Genomic DNA, 14,068 nt, shown 5'->3' on the forward strand with positions numbered 1-14,068 from the left:
AGACATTATTTCGTTTATTTCTTTTTAATAATCAATTTCTGTTAGGACAAAAGGAAGTTGATGGGGGAAAAACAATAAAGTGTACAATAATAGGAAGTACATTTTTATTATTATTTTATTATAAAGGACAGTACGTTACAGACACCGTTTTTGAAGGTACTGACGTGCAGTCTTGAGAGATTCTAAATAGACTCTGTACTCCTGTACATACAAGACTATATTTATTACAAAGTAAGATTCTTTCTATTTAGTTTATGATATTTACAAAGTCAAAGAAAAAAAAATAATTTTTCTAGTGCTTTCCCTGAAAGAGCGATCGTACGACTTGTTATTTAGACTTTTTACAAACACCAATTGCTCCACTAAAATGTAATTATTAATCCTTTGGACAAATAATTTGTGTGAGAAAGGTTATACTAAAATAACATCTTTTAGAAATAGACGAGGTCAAGTAGAAAAATATTAGAAGCTCGGAGAAAAGGAGAAGAGAGAATTTAATGAGGATATTCGCTACTTTGTCCAATTTAATATAATATGCATTTTCGATTAATATTTGCATGTCAAATAAAATACCAAGTTTGATAATTCGAAGCTAAAGTGTTCCCAGTGAAAACAGCCTGATCAAAGTGATGTCAAAATGCCATCAAATTGATGAGCGATATGAGTGGACAAAATGATGATAATTTAACTGCAAGACGTCCCATGCCTTGATGGTGACTTAGACTTTCGATGTTTGTTCAAAAGTAAACAATTACTTTCTACAGGAATAAGTGCAAAACTAAAACAAAATTATATTGAATATAAATACATATTTATATACAGGATGAGTCATCTAACATCTGACGACCTTAAATAAATCGTAAAATACTTGCTCTATGAAAAAATTGTTGAAACGCAAGATGAAAGATGTATATGCAACAAGTCAAAGAAATATCGAAGAAACTTATACAGTTAAAATAGAAAAATAATTGATATGGCAAAGTGAATTATGAGAATTTGGACGTCAACATAATATGTTTGAGTTTTTCTTACATAACACTACAATTATCAAATAGACATCTATTTTCACCTTTCCACATAATCTTTTATCGCGTACAGCGTCAATACAGATAGTGTCAAATAACGATTTTGATGTCATACCGACATCATTTTAACTAGGCTGATGTTTTCACTGGGTTATCGTCAACGCCACGCTTAACATGTATATACAATCTATTGCCAGTCATTGGAATGTTTATATTACAAGCTAATAATGAGAGAGATGAGTTTCAATTTTATTTGATGATCCTTTGCTTCTTCATCTCTTGCTGATAAGAAGAATAAAATGGGTTTTACTAATTTTCACGCGAAACGGTCGATATATTATTTATATCTGTTCAAGATCTACCGATTGTTATCTTTTTTTTATAACTGAATTGATTTACTATAACGTAAGACGTTGAAAACAGTATTAATTAGTCTTGTAACGCGTTATTGTAATCATCAAGTGTTCATATTAATATGAGCACCACGTTGAGTAATCTTTGCCAAGATATTTTATATCTGGCAAGACACACATTTCATGGAAAATCAAGTCATGTATCTCGAAAAATATTAGTAATAGAAAAAGAGTTAGAGTAAAATCTTTTGGTCCCGTAGTCACTGTTACATAGACAAAAGCCAAATTATATAATTGTTTCCAATAGCAAAGAGGCATGTGTAAACTTGTTAAGTTTTTTAGCGAGAGATTTGTTAAATAAAAATATTACAGCGTACATTTTTGAAATGAGTCTGACAAAAACAAGGAGATGCTTTATAGTTAAAAATCAGAAGCTAATAATTTGTTGTTTTTAGAGAGGCCTTCTGAGAAATGTTACAAAGTTGGCAATTTATGAATACTTGAGCTACCGATCAAAGGATCATTTCTCTTTATCGCAACAAGAAATAATTGCTTTTGATTGCGGTTCTCTTATGTTTCACAGAAAATCTTTTCCAATACTTGTATTGATTATCGGAAAGAGAATTGCGTGATATATTGTACGTTAATCGACGTATAAACGGGGCAATCTAGGAAATTGTAACGTGGATTATAATCCCAGTAAACACCAACTGACCGATTGGAACTGACGGTTACACATGTATTATAATTTCCTATTCAACAATGTGACTGTTATGTACAACATGTGTTATATTGCATTTATATTGTTGAGTGAGAAATTGATGTTATGTAACTGTTAGCTGGTGTTTAATCGGATATTATTATAAAAGGTATACGCTGCAGAAATGAAATAAAATAAATTTTTCTAAAAGCCGGTGCGGAAGCCCTTTCATCTGAAAAATTTTATAAACTGCAATAAAGTAAAAAATGCTTTTCCCTCCGACTCTCTTTCCATTCTTAAGACTAGTCAATATACATGACTGGTTTCTTCTTGCAAAATTACCTGCGTAGTATGTACGTTTACAAAGAAGTCACGACAAAATCTATGTACACGTATATTGCTTGCGGAATACATTGATCTTTTTCTCGCCAATTTTCTTATTTATATATTTCTTTTCTATCGAACGAGTCAGATGCTATCTAATTTGTCACGAATATCCAATGGACACAATTAGCTTTTGTCGCATCAACGGCGTCAGACAGAATTAGATAAGGAATCTTGTATCAGCGATTGTTATTTAATTTCATATCGACGTGTTTACATTACAATACTACGGTAGTGTCGATATTATATGTATATATATAGCCAATCTTGAGACGAGAGACTGTGTCTTGAAAATTGCACATGTAAAAGGACGTTTTTCCTGCAAGATTTCTTTAACACGAATAGAACATGTACAAGTGGAGTCTCTTGCGGCGCATTACGCTGACCAAGTCGTAATCGTAGCCGGATTTTACCCCACGTTGCTTTTTATGAATCTCAACTCTTTTCTTCAAGAGCTCGGGTGGTGACCGAATATATAGTATGTATATATTCACAAGGCATTAACTTGCTCGTTAGTGTGATTACGCGAGCGAAAATGCAACAACTTATTTAAATCGTGGCGATATGAATTGATGTTAAGTACACGTTTCGTAGATATTTAGCGATCTACAATAATCTACATGTAGATATAGATTTGAGAGTCACAAGTCGTTTCTTCATTCCGGCGCGGCCGTAGGAGCCTCGTCATCAATCTCGTAATCTTGAAGCACATCGGAGCACTTGATCGAGGAGATATCTCTTGAGATATTTTTCAGGCGTGATGAGAAGGATTCTTTTAGCTTTTGTGAAAGTCAATTGTTGGAATCGCGCTTCTACTCACGCATCACGGAATCGAATCGCTCGTTCTCGCCGTGGCCCTGTTCGGGCCGATGTGTGCCGTCACATACCGCTACTGGGGAGACCCAGTCCACTTCCGGTCGCACATACGCCGCCGTCGCTGCTCTGACTGACGCTGCTGTAGCTCACGTTACTCGCCTGCCCTCCCGTTGCCATTCCGGAGATGTACTGAAACAAAATGACATAACAATTATTACGCTCTCCCAATGACTCTTTCACCATCTCGAGAAAATCGAAGTAGTACCAAACAGGTTTTACACGCTTTGCAGCGTGTAAACTTGCTCCGTTCTCCTCCATTCCTCTATAGAAACATATATATGTATCCTTCGATTGGGACAGAAATAGATTTTCGATAACTAGCAAAGGTAGCGAATTTACACAGACAGAATTTTGCGTCCGGCCGTTCCAATTGTGTTCGTGCTCTTCGCCATTACATTCTACCTTCCTTCCCACATTATTATGTCCGCCATTGGCGAGGTGCTTGCAGTGCGTGAGAAATGAAAAACGGTGGATTGTCATTAGCAGTCGACAGTAGTAAATTTGTTAAATCATTTAATTCATCTCCCGATTGTGTACGTGTGTGTGTGTGTGTGAGATGACTCGACAATTGGTGTCTTCACCCTCGCGAGTTTCCGGACATACATAGCTGCGTAGCTTGAGTATTTTCTTAAAAATTCCGTATTTGTTTTCCGCGGAAGCCGAGCACTTTTATCCGACGGGACGATCGGTTCCTCTCTCCTGTCGTCGTCCTAGGGACAATCGATCCATCGGCTTCGCCTCAAACGCAACCAATCTCTCTGCGCTCGTTGCTTCCCTTTAAAGGTCGCCACGGATCAGCGACAAGCTTTACACTTCACGCTCATACCCCGTGTACACATGGCTTTGCGCCGAATCGTGCGAATAGTGCGGTCGAAGAGACAACCCCAGGCTGAATAGGGAGAGGGTCTAGGTGGTTAAACGGTTTTTCGATAGCTCTTGGCCGTAAAGCAAATCATTCGATATTCGGTCAGCCGTGAAAAAAATGCTACCGCAAATGCGCGGACGAGTCGTGTTTCAAATTTATAGTTTACCGACAAAGTGAATAAACTGGGCAAAATGGATGGGTGTTTACATATCTTTTGTGGCACTCTTCTCGCCTTTTCGCCTTTAAACGCCTTAAACGTCCACGATAACGTAATTGCTCGCTAATCGATATTTTCGCCAATTTAATTAACAATGTGTCGCTGTTAAAGAGGGGATTTCGTCGACAATATATATATGTATTTATCGTTGATTCGTGAGAGAGATCAATTTATAAAATTAGCTATTCCGTATATAGCCCGCGCGATAACTCACGCGAAAAAGTCAAGTTTCGCCTTTGTCTTTCGTCTTTCGTCTTTCGTCCTGTCTCATCCTATCTCATGGGATAGTGACCGCATCAGAGTTTTCTCGTTTGTTCTATCGGGTATTGAATTCCCCAAGGTCAAATGATGCTCCTTATTTTTGTCTTCTCCCACTTTTATCCGATATATATCCCGCGTCCGCGACTTTCCTTCTGGTAACGCGACCGCGAAACTAAAAGTATCTATGTAGGTTATTGGAGATAGTACGAGGTCGCGCGTTTATTTTAGATTTTTCAAACGCGGACGTGTATCAATTTTGCCTCGTACCCACGATATAATATTTTAAGACTTTTGGCATCGATATTCCCCAATTTTATCTAATTGTATGCGCACGAGTGCTGCGAGATTTCTGTCATCGTCATCGATCCTTTATGCCCTGCTATGTGTTGCACAAATAGAAACTTTTCGCGATAAAAATGTGGAAAACCTCACACGGTCTCGCACTCCAATTGTCTTCTTGACGGCGTATCGCGCGTCGAAATATGAAATATCAGCAATATTTTTGCGCTCGAGGAAGTAGTTTGAACGAAAAGCTCAACGCATCACGAGCACTGTTGTCGTTTCTAATATCTGCACAGTCGCTTACGTTCTTTATGTCATCAAATTTTTACATCTTTCAAGTAGCGCATCCTTCGTGCTCTCTGATTATAGGCAAACTTTTCGAGGCAATTCGTACGAAATATAAATATACGAGATCTCGCACGAAAATATTTACGTTTTGTGTTACGGAATGGATAGATTGAATATATAACTTTTCGAATCATCGGTTCATATCGGAGGGAATGCTATAAGATGGGAAGAAGAATAAATGCGCGTGCATTTTTTATACTCCAAAGTTCTCATTATTCGCATTCTTTCGCTAGTTTAAACTTATACGATCTCGAAAAACTGCGGTTGTTTTTATAAAAGTTTTGACCTTTCTCCATATTCGCGATGTCAACGATCGATAAAGCTATACTGTTCACATAACATACTTAGATATATCTTGTTACTTGGAAGAAATAATCTGTAAATCGAAATTAAAAGTATAAGACATCACCCTTGAAGAAAATTACCAATGAGGAAAGTACAATATCTATAGCGAGAAAGTGCATCGTTAGATAATGAACAGTGCCTTGTGCAAGTGCGTGTTTACGATCAAGTGTCACACATTTACTAGTAAAAACATACCGAGAGTTTATATTCTATGGGAATGCGTTGATATTCGTTGATGTTCGTTGATCTTTGATATGTAAGGGTCTTGGAAAACGGACTGAGGAGGATCGTGATTACTTGGAAATCAGTCGCTAAACTATATATACGGCTTTAACTGTGTTGCATTAAGGACGAGGGAAAAGCGACATAAACAGAAATAAAGAAAAGGTCTCGAGGGGAATTTCACGATCAACGATCGACGACCAGCTCGCGATGATATTCCATTGTTAAATGTAGGTTTGCTCGCCGGAATTTTCTCGACTTCCCCGTACGTGATGGAGGGAATACGCGGAGTAGTACCGTCCGGATGCGAATTTCTGAAAAAAGGAATATAATAAAAACGTTCCCGTATCTAATAATTAATCGTTAAGTGTGTGACACATGTGACGCGTCGCTCCTTTCAGCATTCCTATTGACGCTTCGATTCCAGTGGAATTTTATACATTTCTTATGTCATCGCGTCAGCATACGTTAAACAGATTATGGTAAAACCATAATACAGGCAATCAACTTTTAAAAAATGAAAAATTGCTAATCAACATCACGCGGTAGATATTTATTACATCAAGTTATATGGAGGGAATATTTATTGGTATGTTATTAACGACATACCTTAATAATTCACCGCACATTTCACTGCCAAATTGCATGTGCGCGCTATCTAACAACCATGTTACAATATAATATCTATTATCGTTAACTCGGAAATTGCTTATTTCTCTTGTCCTAGTCTCTATCTCTTCTTGGCAAAGTAACAGTGCATCAATTACAGTAGCGAAACTTTTAATATTCGACGTGCACCTTTGTTAAATTTGTTAGTTTAATTGTCACAGTAGAAGTTTATGTGCAAATAAATTGCATTAGTAAAGGTGCAGTTTCCTCGACATTTCTCGACATAAACTATGGGGCATTTATTTACATTACGCTTTTCGTTTCAATCAATCGTGTCAAGCCCGATCTTTTCAACATGGGTCTTTTCTTATTTGTTCATTCGCCATTGTTTCGATTTGTGAATAAAAAATATCTTTATAATTTAATTGCTTATGTAAGGGTAATTTACGAAGGGCACTAACGCTAGATGAATTTAGGCAAGATTGTTCTAGTACGAAGTAGAAATGGGTCGAAATTAAAAATTAGGCCGGTATTCATAGTCACATCTTACATTTAAGTTTAACCTAAGATGCTGTATGAAATATTTAATTGACTACAAAGTATCTAAAGATGATCTTAATATTAATCATCTTAAATACAAGACCTGATTATGAATACTGTTCTTAGTTTGGGGGCTGTGTATGCTATTCAACATTCTCTAATGTCTTGCTTTAAACTAATAATATTTATTTCAAAAAACGATAAATGTTTATATATATATTTAAAGGCAAATTAAACTCACCTGACTTGGTTTACACCTGAATGCTGGCTGATACCGCCGTTTCATTCGTCTCGGGCAACAGTAGCATAAAATTCTGACGAAAGCTCTGTAACAAAAAAGAAAATGATACCGCTTGCAACATTAACCAAATTGCGAATCGCACGACGTGATAAGATTATGATCGCACGAGAAAAGTATTTATTTGCATGAATTTCTGTGCTTGTATGGCCATGGACCACTATGCAAATTAATATCTCGATCAGATTTGCGCTATGCGACATAGACAAGTGCGTTTATGCAATGTCACGACGCAATGTCGTGACGCCAAGTGTGGCTTTTAACGCCAAGATTGCATGACTGCTGCATTTTTTCAAGTATCGTGTGTACGAATATTTGCATAAAGGCCATGGCGATGAAAATGTAACACGCGATCAATGCTCGCACGTGCATTGCCTTCTTTCGATGTAGTAGTGCAATACAATTGAAAATGTTGTCAATTTTTATGTTCAGCACTCGATTTTAGGCAGAAGGTCTTGTTGCCAATAATTTAATTACTTGTAAAAACTGCAAACACCCTTTTCGCGTTATGTCCGTCCGCGTATACGTATATTGTGTATATTATGTCGTATACGTACAATGTACCGATAACAGTCCGGATAAGTAGTCTACGTGGCTAAATGGATGATAAACAGATTATCTTTCTAGTGAGTGCACGAAAGTGGCATTACGTGATATTTACATTCTGTGATCCATCTAGAATATGTTACGACGCGAATCGAGTATCCGAGCAGTGTGTACTACTCGACGTCGTTGCATTTCAAAGTGGTTATTGATGCGGTACGCGTGACGCCTCAAGTGTCCAGGAAACATGGATAATATTAAATTGGACTTTTATCGGCCGCAAGACTTTCATCCACGTCGCATCTCTTTTATTGCGCTGATATTTATGGCTTTTGTTACCGAGGTACCGTCGCAACGTGCGACCGATCGATCTGTTATCTTGAAAAGTCTTATAGAAAGCCAAAATCAGCGTGACGAAGCGTTGAAGAACTTAATACCTTGTACGGCGACATTTATCGAGGAACACTTTGAATATCCGGTTGGAATATCACTCTTACTACCGGGTGTGCCGCAAGACATTTCCGCTGTGATAGAACCATTGCTGGACGAATTACGTGTTACAAGTGCGATTTATACATTAAACACCAGTCTGACAAATATAACGCACAACGCTATGACAAACGTTGTTATTTTGTCAGAGGGCGGAATCGCTCTCGAAGCGAACGATTCCTCCTTTGTCAATTCCTGCAAGCATTGCAATTTTATAATAGTGCTAACGAATCCGTTCACCGATAAAGAAAACTTCTTGATAGAAGCTGGTACGCTTGTACAGCAAATGTCACTGCGAACGATGTTCAAGCTCGAGATATTGGCGTCAGTTGGAGATTCAGTTCTGCTCGCCAGTAGCCTTCCGGTCCGGATCAACGAATCGTACGCACTTGCCGAGCCAGCGTTTTCAGGCAGATGTGAACAGCAAGCTACTGCAATTCGATGGCAGCGCTTTACAGATAAAACGCAACCGTTACTCGACGCTACCGTGAATGCGGCAATGTTCAATAATTTTCCATTCACGTCTTTCGTCAACGACACCAATTATCTGCGTTTTGGTGGAATCGAAGGCTTAATGGTGGAAGAAATTGCACGTAGCATGAAAATTAAACTGAAGAGGGAGAAGCTCGAATGGATGCACAGGACTACGCTGGACACCGAGATACATCTGAGACTTGATAATGCGACCAACGATTTAGTGTTCGGTGGACTCTTGTGGGATTTCAGTCGAAAAGTGACGTACACGACTTGTTACGGTATGGTGCATATCTCATGGATAATACCGACGGAAACGAACGTTTCTCTACGTGGCTTGATAGCTCCGTTCGACCCCAAGATTTGGTACGCCATAATTTGCGTTCTGATTGCCGGTGGACTCGTAAAACTACTTCTCATTCGTGACATTACATTTTTGGACATCGCAGGATTGATTCTCGGTGTACCAGTTCGTCAGCCGACGAAAGCTTCCGGCAAAATTCAATTCATGTCTTGGTGCTTATTCGGATTTTTTCTCTCGCAACTATATCTATGTTCGTTGGCTGATCATCTGATTAGCACGTCGGATATGCAGATGGAGACTATGGAGGAATTAGCTAACTCAGGGCTAAAAGCAGGCGGGACTCAGCGATTCGCGGAATTGTTAGAAACGCCCGATAAAGCTGACATGGATGACCACGTTGGAAAAATTATTCGTGAGAAATTTTTTATTCTTGAGCAACAGGATTATAACAAGCAGATCTCGGATCTTATCCAGGGAAGAAATACTAGTTTGGCTCTTGTCGTCATGTTGAATTTGACACGTACTCCTACTAGCAATATAGGATATGCTCATATTATAAAAGATACCGTGGGCAGTTATCCGTTAGCCTTGGCCACTCGGCAAGAATTTCCGTATTTGGCAGAATTTAATTACAAGATTCAATTGCTCGTTCAAGCTGGTCTCATTGACTTTTGGGCAAACCTATTAAACAAAAGGCATCACGTAGCGGGAAGCGAGGAAGACGATAATTCCAAAATTGACAAAAATGACATCGCACCAGCTTTTCTCCTTTTGATCATAGGCTATCTTGCTGGATGCTGTTTGATAATTATAGAAGTAATTTTCTATCCATCCAAATTGCTTCTATAAATAAACGGATGACCTGTTTCAACTGTCTTGTGACTATCACGAATTTTTTATTCTATAATCGTGTAAGTAAATGTACCTTCTATTTCTACTGAATAAGTTGATACGATTCTTCATTCCTTGAAATGCGATGAGATATCGAAAACATCACGAGTTACTGTTTACCATCTGTATAACGTGTAGTAAGCTTGCAATCGAGAAAGCATATGTTATATAATGTACCAACTACATTATTAAAAAATAAAACTACCAATGAAAGAGCTTCATCTTTCATTTCCTATTTATATTTTTGCGATCGCTGTATTTTGAATCATGTTACAGCATTCAGTATGTAGTATGCACATACATATAGAGTATCTCACATCTTTCGTTTTATCCACTTGCTTTTTGAATCAGACGTTCTTATAAAAGATTAATATATCTACGTCATGTCAAAACTTTGGTGTCCGATATTAAGTAGTTTTAAAAAGATTTGGATGTTTTATAGCAAGATTATCTCGATTGAGTGAGATACAAAAAAATAAATAAGATTAAGCACGCGCGCGCGCGCGCGCGTGTGTGTATGTGTGTGTGCATATCATTTATACACGATTTTCTATCGATATCTCATTTGAATTGAATGTTATGAATCGATATTCTAACGTTTAATATTTCTTTCGTTTAAAGATATCTTTGTCACATATTTTGAAAATTTTTCTCGGTTATACGATAACTATCTTGGCTCATTAACCGTTCATAATAAGTCTATCGAGATTCCGCGGAATATTTAACCACGTCTCCCAGATAAAATAGCTTCGCAGCGAGTTAATTAGAAAAGTTCCCGGCTAATTTCATTAAACCTCTCTCTGTTTAGCTTACTTAAGAAGGTAAAATTTTAAGAGGTGAGATGTCGATTTTTAAATTTACGTAACAACGTTATTGACAATAATCTATTAGGTTGGTACAAAGGATTTTCGTATCTGTCAAATAAAGTTGCAAACAATTGCAGCAAATACAATCGAAGCGAAATTGTCGCCAATGGTTACAATATATTTCTCTTTGGTTAACAAATTTGTTTTTAATTGTCCTTTTGAAGAATTTCAAACTTCCAACTTTATATAACACAGATGTTGATAGAAAATCGACGAATCTATTGTCTTAACCGAATAATTTATGTTACTCCACGGTTATTGTTGTTGTAATTGTTTGTAATATACATATGTATATCATATACAAAACGTTCAATAAATATAATTAATTAAATGACAAAATCTTGGGAAACTCTCTAAATGTCTTTCAAGTATAATTCATAACGAAATACGTGCAAAATATTATAGTACATTTCATTCGAGAATTCCAAGATTAAAATTTTTTTTAATTAAATTTTGTGAAACGTTTATAATACTTAAAATAAATATTGTATATAACGATATAGATGTGCATTTGTAGCAATCGTTTTGAAAAAGAAAAGGTTATTTTTAATAATTTAAGTTTCTTATAAATTTAGCCAGTTACTTAACACTTATTATCGAGGTGTTTTCTGCAGATGTGCTTGGTTGTAGTTATTCATGTTTCATGAAAAATTGAAAACAAATCCTTTTTTACTTTACTATTCCGTGTCGGATTTCGTATTTAATCAAATGTGATATCGTGATGCTTACTCAATCCTGCGTGCGATTGATCGTTATTGGATATTTCAACAGTATTTGCTTTTAAAGAATACGTTTTGCTGATGAAAATATTAGATGCGATATTGACGTTATTGAATTCTGAAATGTTAGCGTTGGTTATTTTTTGCACCGTTGTAATCGACGCTTTTATATTAATCCGATTAAAAATTAATTGTATGCTGAAAACTATTTGGAAATATGTGTTATGTAAGATTTCAATTTCAATCCTACTTTTATAGTATTATTAGCTAATTTAGTGTTCGAAACAAGCGTGGTGCATGCAATATACACTATCATCTTTAACTTAGGAAATCATTGAAATATATTTCACTTGTGTCTTTTTAAAGTTTTAACAATACCACAATAAGTTATTAATGTAATAACTTTCAATGTGGCAATAAGTTTCAATGAATAAAATAGAAATAATGAAAAAGTGTACAAGTATGTGTGTAACGTTAGTTTCTATCATTTTCATATATTAGTGCATTAATAGTAGAGAAAGTAACTCTCCTAACACAGTGAGAACATCGATTCGACATTAGTGTTCTCGCTTTTAACACCAGCAACCGGAAGGAAGGGAACCAAGTTAGGTTTATCCTTTTCTTTTTATATCATAGGGTTATTACACCATCGATCATACAATCAGATTACGGTGCGACACATTCGATGTTATTTCGCGGACTTTTGTGTCAAGGAAAAAATCCGAGAGTAAGATGGCATCGTTAATCAGAGCGAATCCAAGCATGATTTCCGGTCATCGGGTCAATATTGACGACAAAACGAACCAAACTGTGTGGACGAAAGGTCCCGTTCGCCCGATTGGCGCGAATGCTCGTGTAATCAGTTATTGGCGTTGAGTTTACGTTCTAATGACAGTGAAACGTGCGCTGAATGCATTTCTGCCGGAATGCAATCGGATTGGAGAGCGCGACATACCACACCGGAAATCGATGTCGGCATCATAATGAATATAAACGTATAAACTTACTTTCAAACTTACTACATAAACAGTCGGTTATCTCGTAAAAGAGATTTCATCAATCGTTCATTAATAGAATAACACTAATTAATTGTATGGGGAAATGTACTCATGTGTATCAAGTAGTACCAATGAAGTTAGTATATACTGTATATGTAGCAGTTGCTGGAGAAAGTCGTAAGAACTGCGAGAATGTTATCTGCGAAAGTTTAAGGCTTAATCTCGTACATATAATAATTGGGAAGAACTTGGATGGTAGACAGCCGAAGAGAATGAAAGAATGTATTGAAATATACGTAGTAAATATATGAACTGTGTAGTATTCGGTGGAAGTGGAATTTCCAAGTCGATTTTATTCTCTTAGGATTCTACGCGTTACGAAAACGTATAATCCAAGCCGGACCAAAGTTCATAGAGGAGCAAACTGAGATAACGGAGTTAAGAAAGAGAAGTAGGGAACCATAGGGTGGGCTCCGCAGATTTACGGCTACGGCTTACCAAACCTGATCTTACCTTGTTCTACCCTCCGTCGCGCTCTCGTTCCTTCCCTTTCCCACTTATTGCTTTTAGTCAGGCGCGACGAATCTCTTCGTTTTTACTAACAAGTAACGGCGAGATATATACAGACGTTTTGGCGCCGAATGTGAGGCGACACGACGTCTCGACGATGTCGAATCCAGATCTTGGCGACTATGCACTGCGCCATTTATATAGATCTCGCTTTCATTTTTATCTTTTTTTTTCGCGACATGGATATTCCGCATCGTCGATCACAAAAGGACTCGTTAAGGAAAAGTCAATTACTTAACAAGACCTTGGCATACTTGGCTACTTTCGGTTTTAACCAATATTAAGATACAACGGTATGAGATTATTTAAAAAACTAAATAAATTGCACAGTTTAATCCTCCATTATTGTATAGATACGATAATTTCGATGAACTGGATATTATTGATTTATTGACTTAATAAAGAGCGAGGTAGTAGCGCATAATATGAGGGGTGGTTATAGTCAAACTACAAAAAGTGATAAACTCCTTCATACTATTATACAAAAAAGTTTACTACGTACCGTTTATTTCTTCACCCACTTTCATGGGTTTCGTTCATGTTCTATTGCATCTCATAATGTACGATACTTGTACTAAGAATACAAATATATAATACTTTTTTTTCTTTTACAATTTAAAAAGTAAAATATGTTATTTGAGATTATGCGAGAAAAAGTTTGGCTTGCGTCTTGTTTCAATGAATTTTACATTATTGTTAGAGATTTGATAACTAGCGATCGATAGTGCGATAAAAATTTAACATTCTTTCAACATTCTCATTCAGTTGTACTTTAGTCCATGTTGAATGAGAATGTTGAAAGAATGTTAAATTTTTATCGCACTATCGATCGCTAGTTATCAAATCTCTAACAATAATGTAAAATTCATTGAAACAAGACGCAAGCCAA

General features: G+C 36.7%; 2 protein-coding genes across 7 annotated transcripts in view; one reads left to right on the plus strand and one right to left on the minus strand.

Moving 5' to 3' along the window:
* The window catches only part of LOC105560400, a 43,481-nt gene that overhangs the window by 4,027 nt on the left and 25,386 nt on the right, over positions 1-14,068 (plus strand). The gene's annotated exons all lie outside the window — the stretch shown is intronic.
* The window catches only part of LOC105560405 (dopamine receptor 2), a 25,503-nt gene continuing 11,525 nt past the window's right edge, over positions 91-14,068 (minus strand). For 2 of the 5 annotated variants that reach the window (XM_012009515.1, XM_012009514.1), the window contains 2 exons: positions 7,269-7,353; positions 91-3,467 (listed from right to left, as the gene is read on the minus strand). In XM_012009515.1, the coding sequence (XP_011864905.1) occupies positions 3,342-3,467; positions 7,269-7,353 (211 nt within the window). In that variant the 3' untranslated portion in view covers positions 91-3,341. Of the gene's footprint in view, positions 3,468-5,851; positions 6,193-7,268; positions 7,354-14,068 lie in introns of all 5 variants that reach the window. The other 3 variants (XR_001008825.1, XR_001008824.1, XR_001008826.1) reach the window with 3 other exon arrangements.

This window comes from Vollenhovia emeryi, unplaced genomic scaffold (assembly GCF_000949405.1).
Source record: "Vollenhovia emeryi isolate VEMERY1.0 unplaced genomic scaffold, V.emery_V1.0 DF939231.1, whole genome shotgun sequence".
In the NCBI taxonomy this organism is placed as follows: domain Eukaryota; kingdom Metazoa; phylum Arthropoda; class Insecta; order Hymenoptera; family Formicidae; genus Vollenhovia; species Vollenhovia emeryi.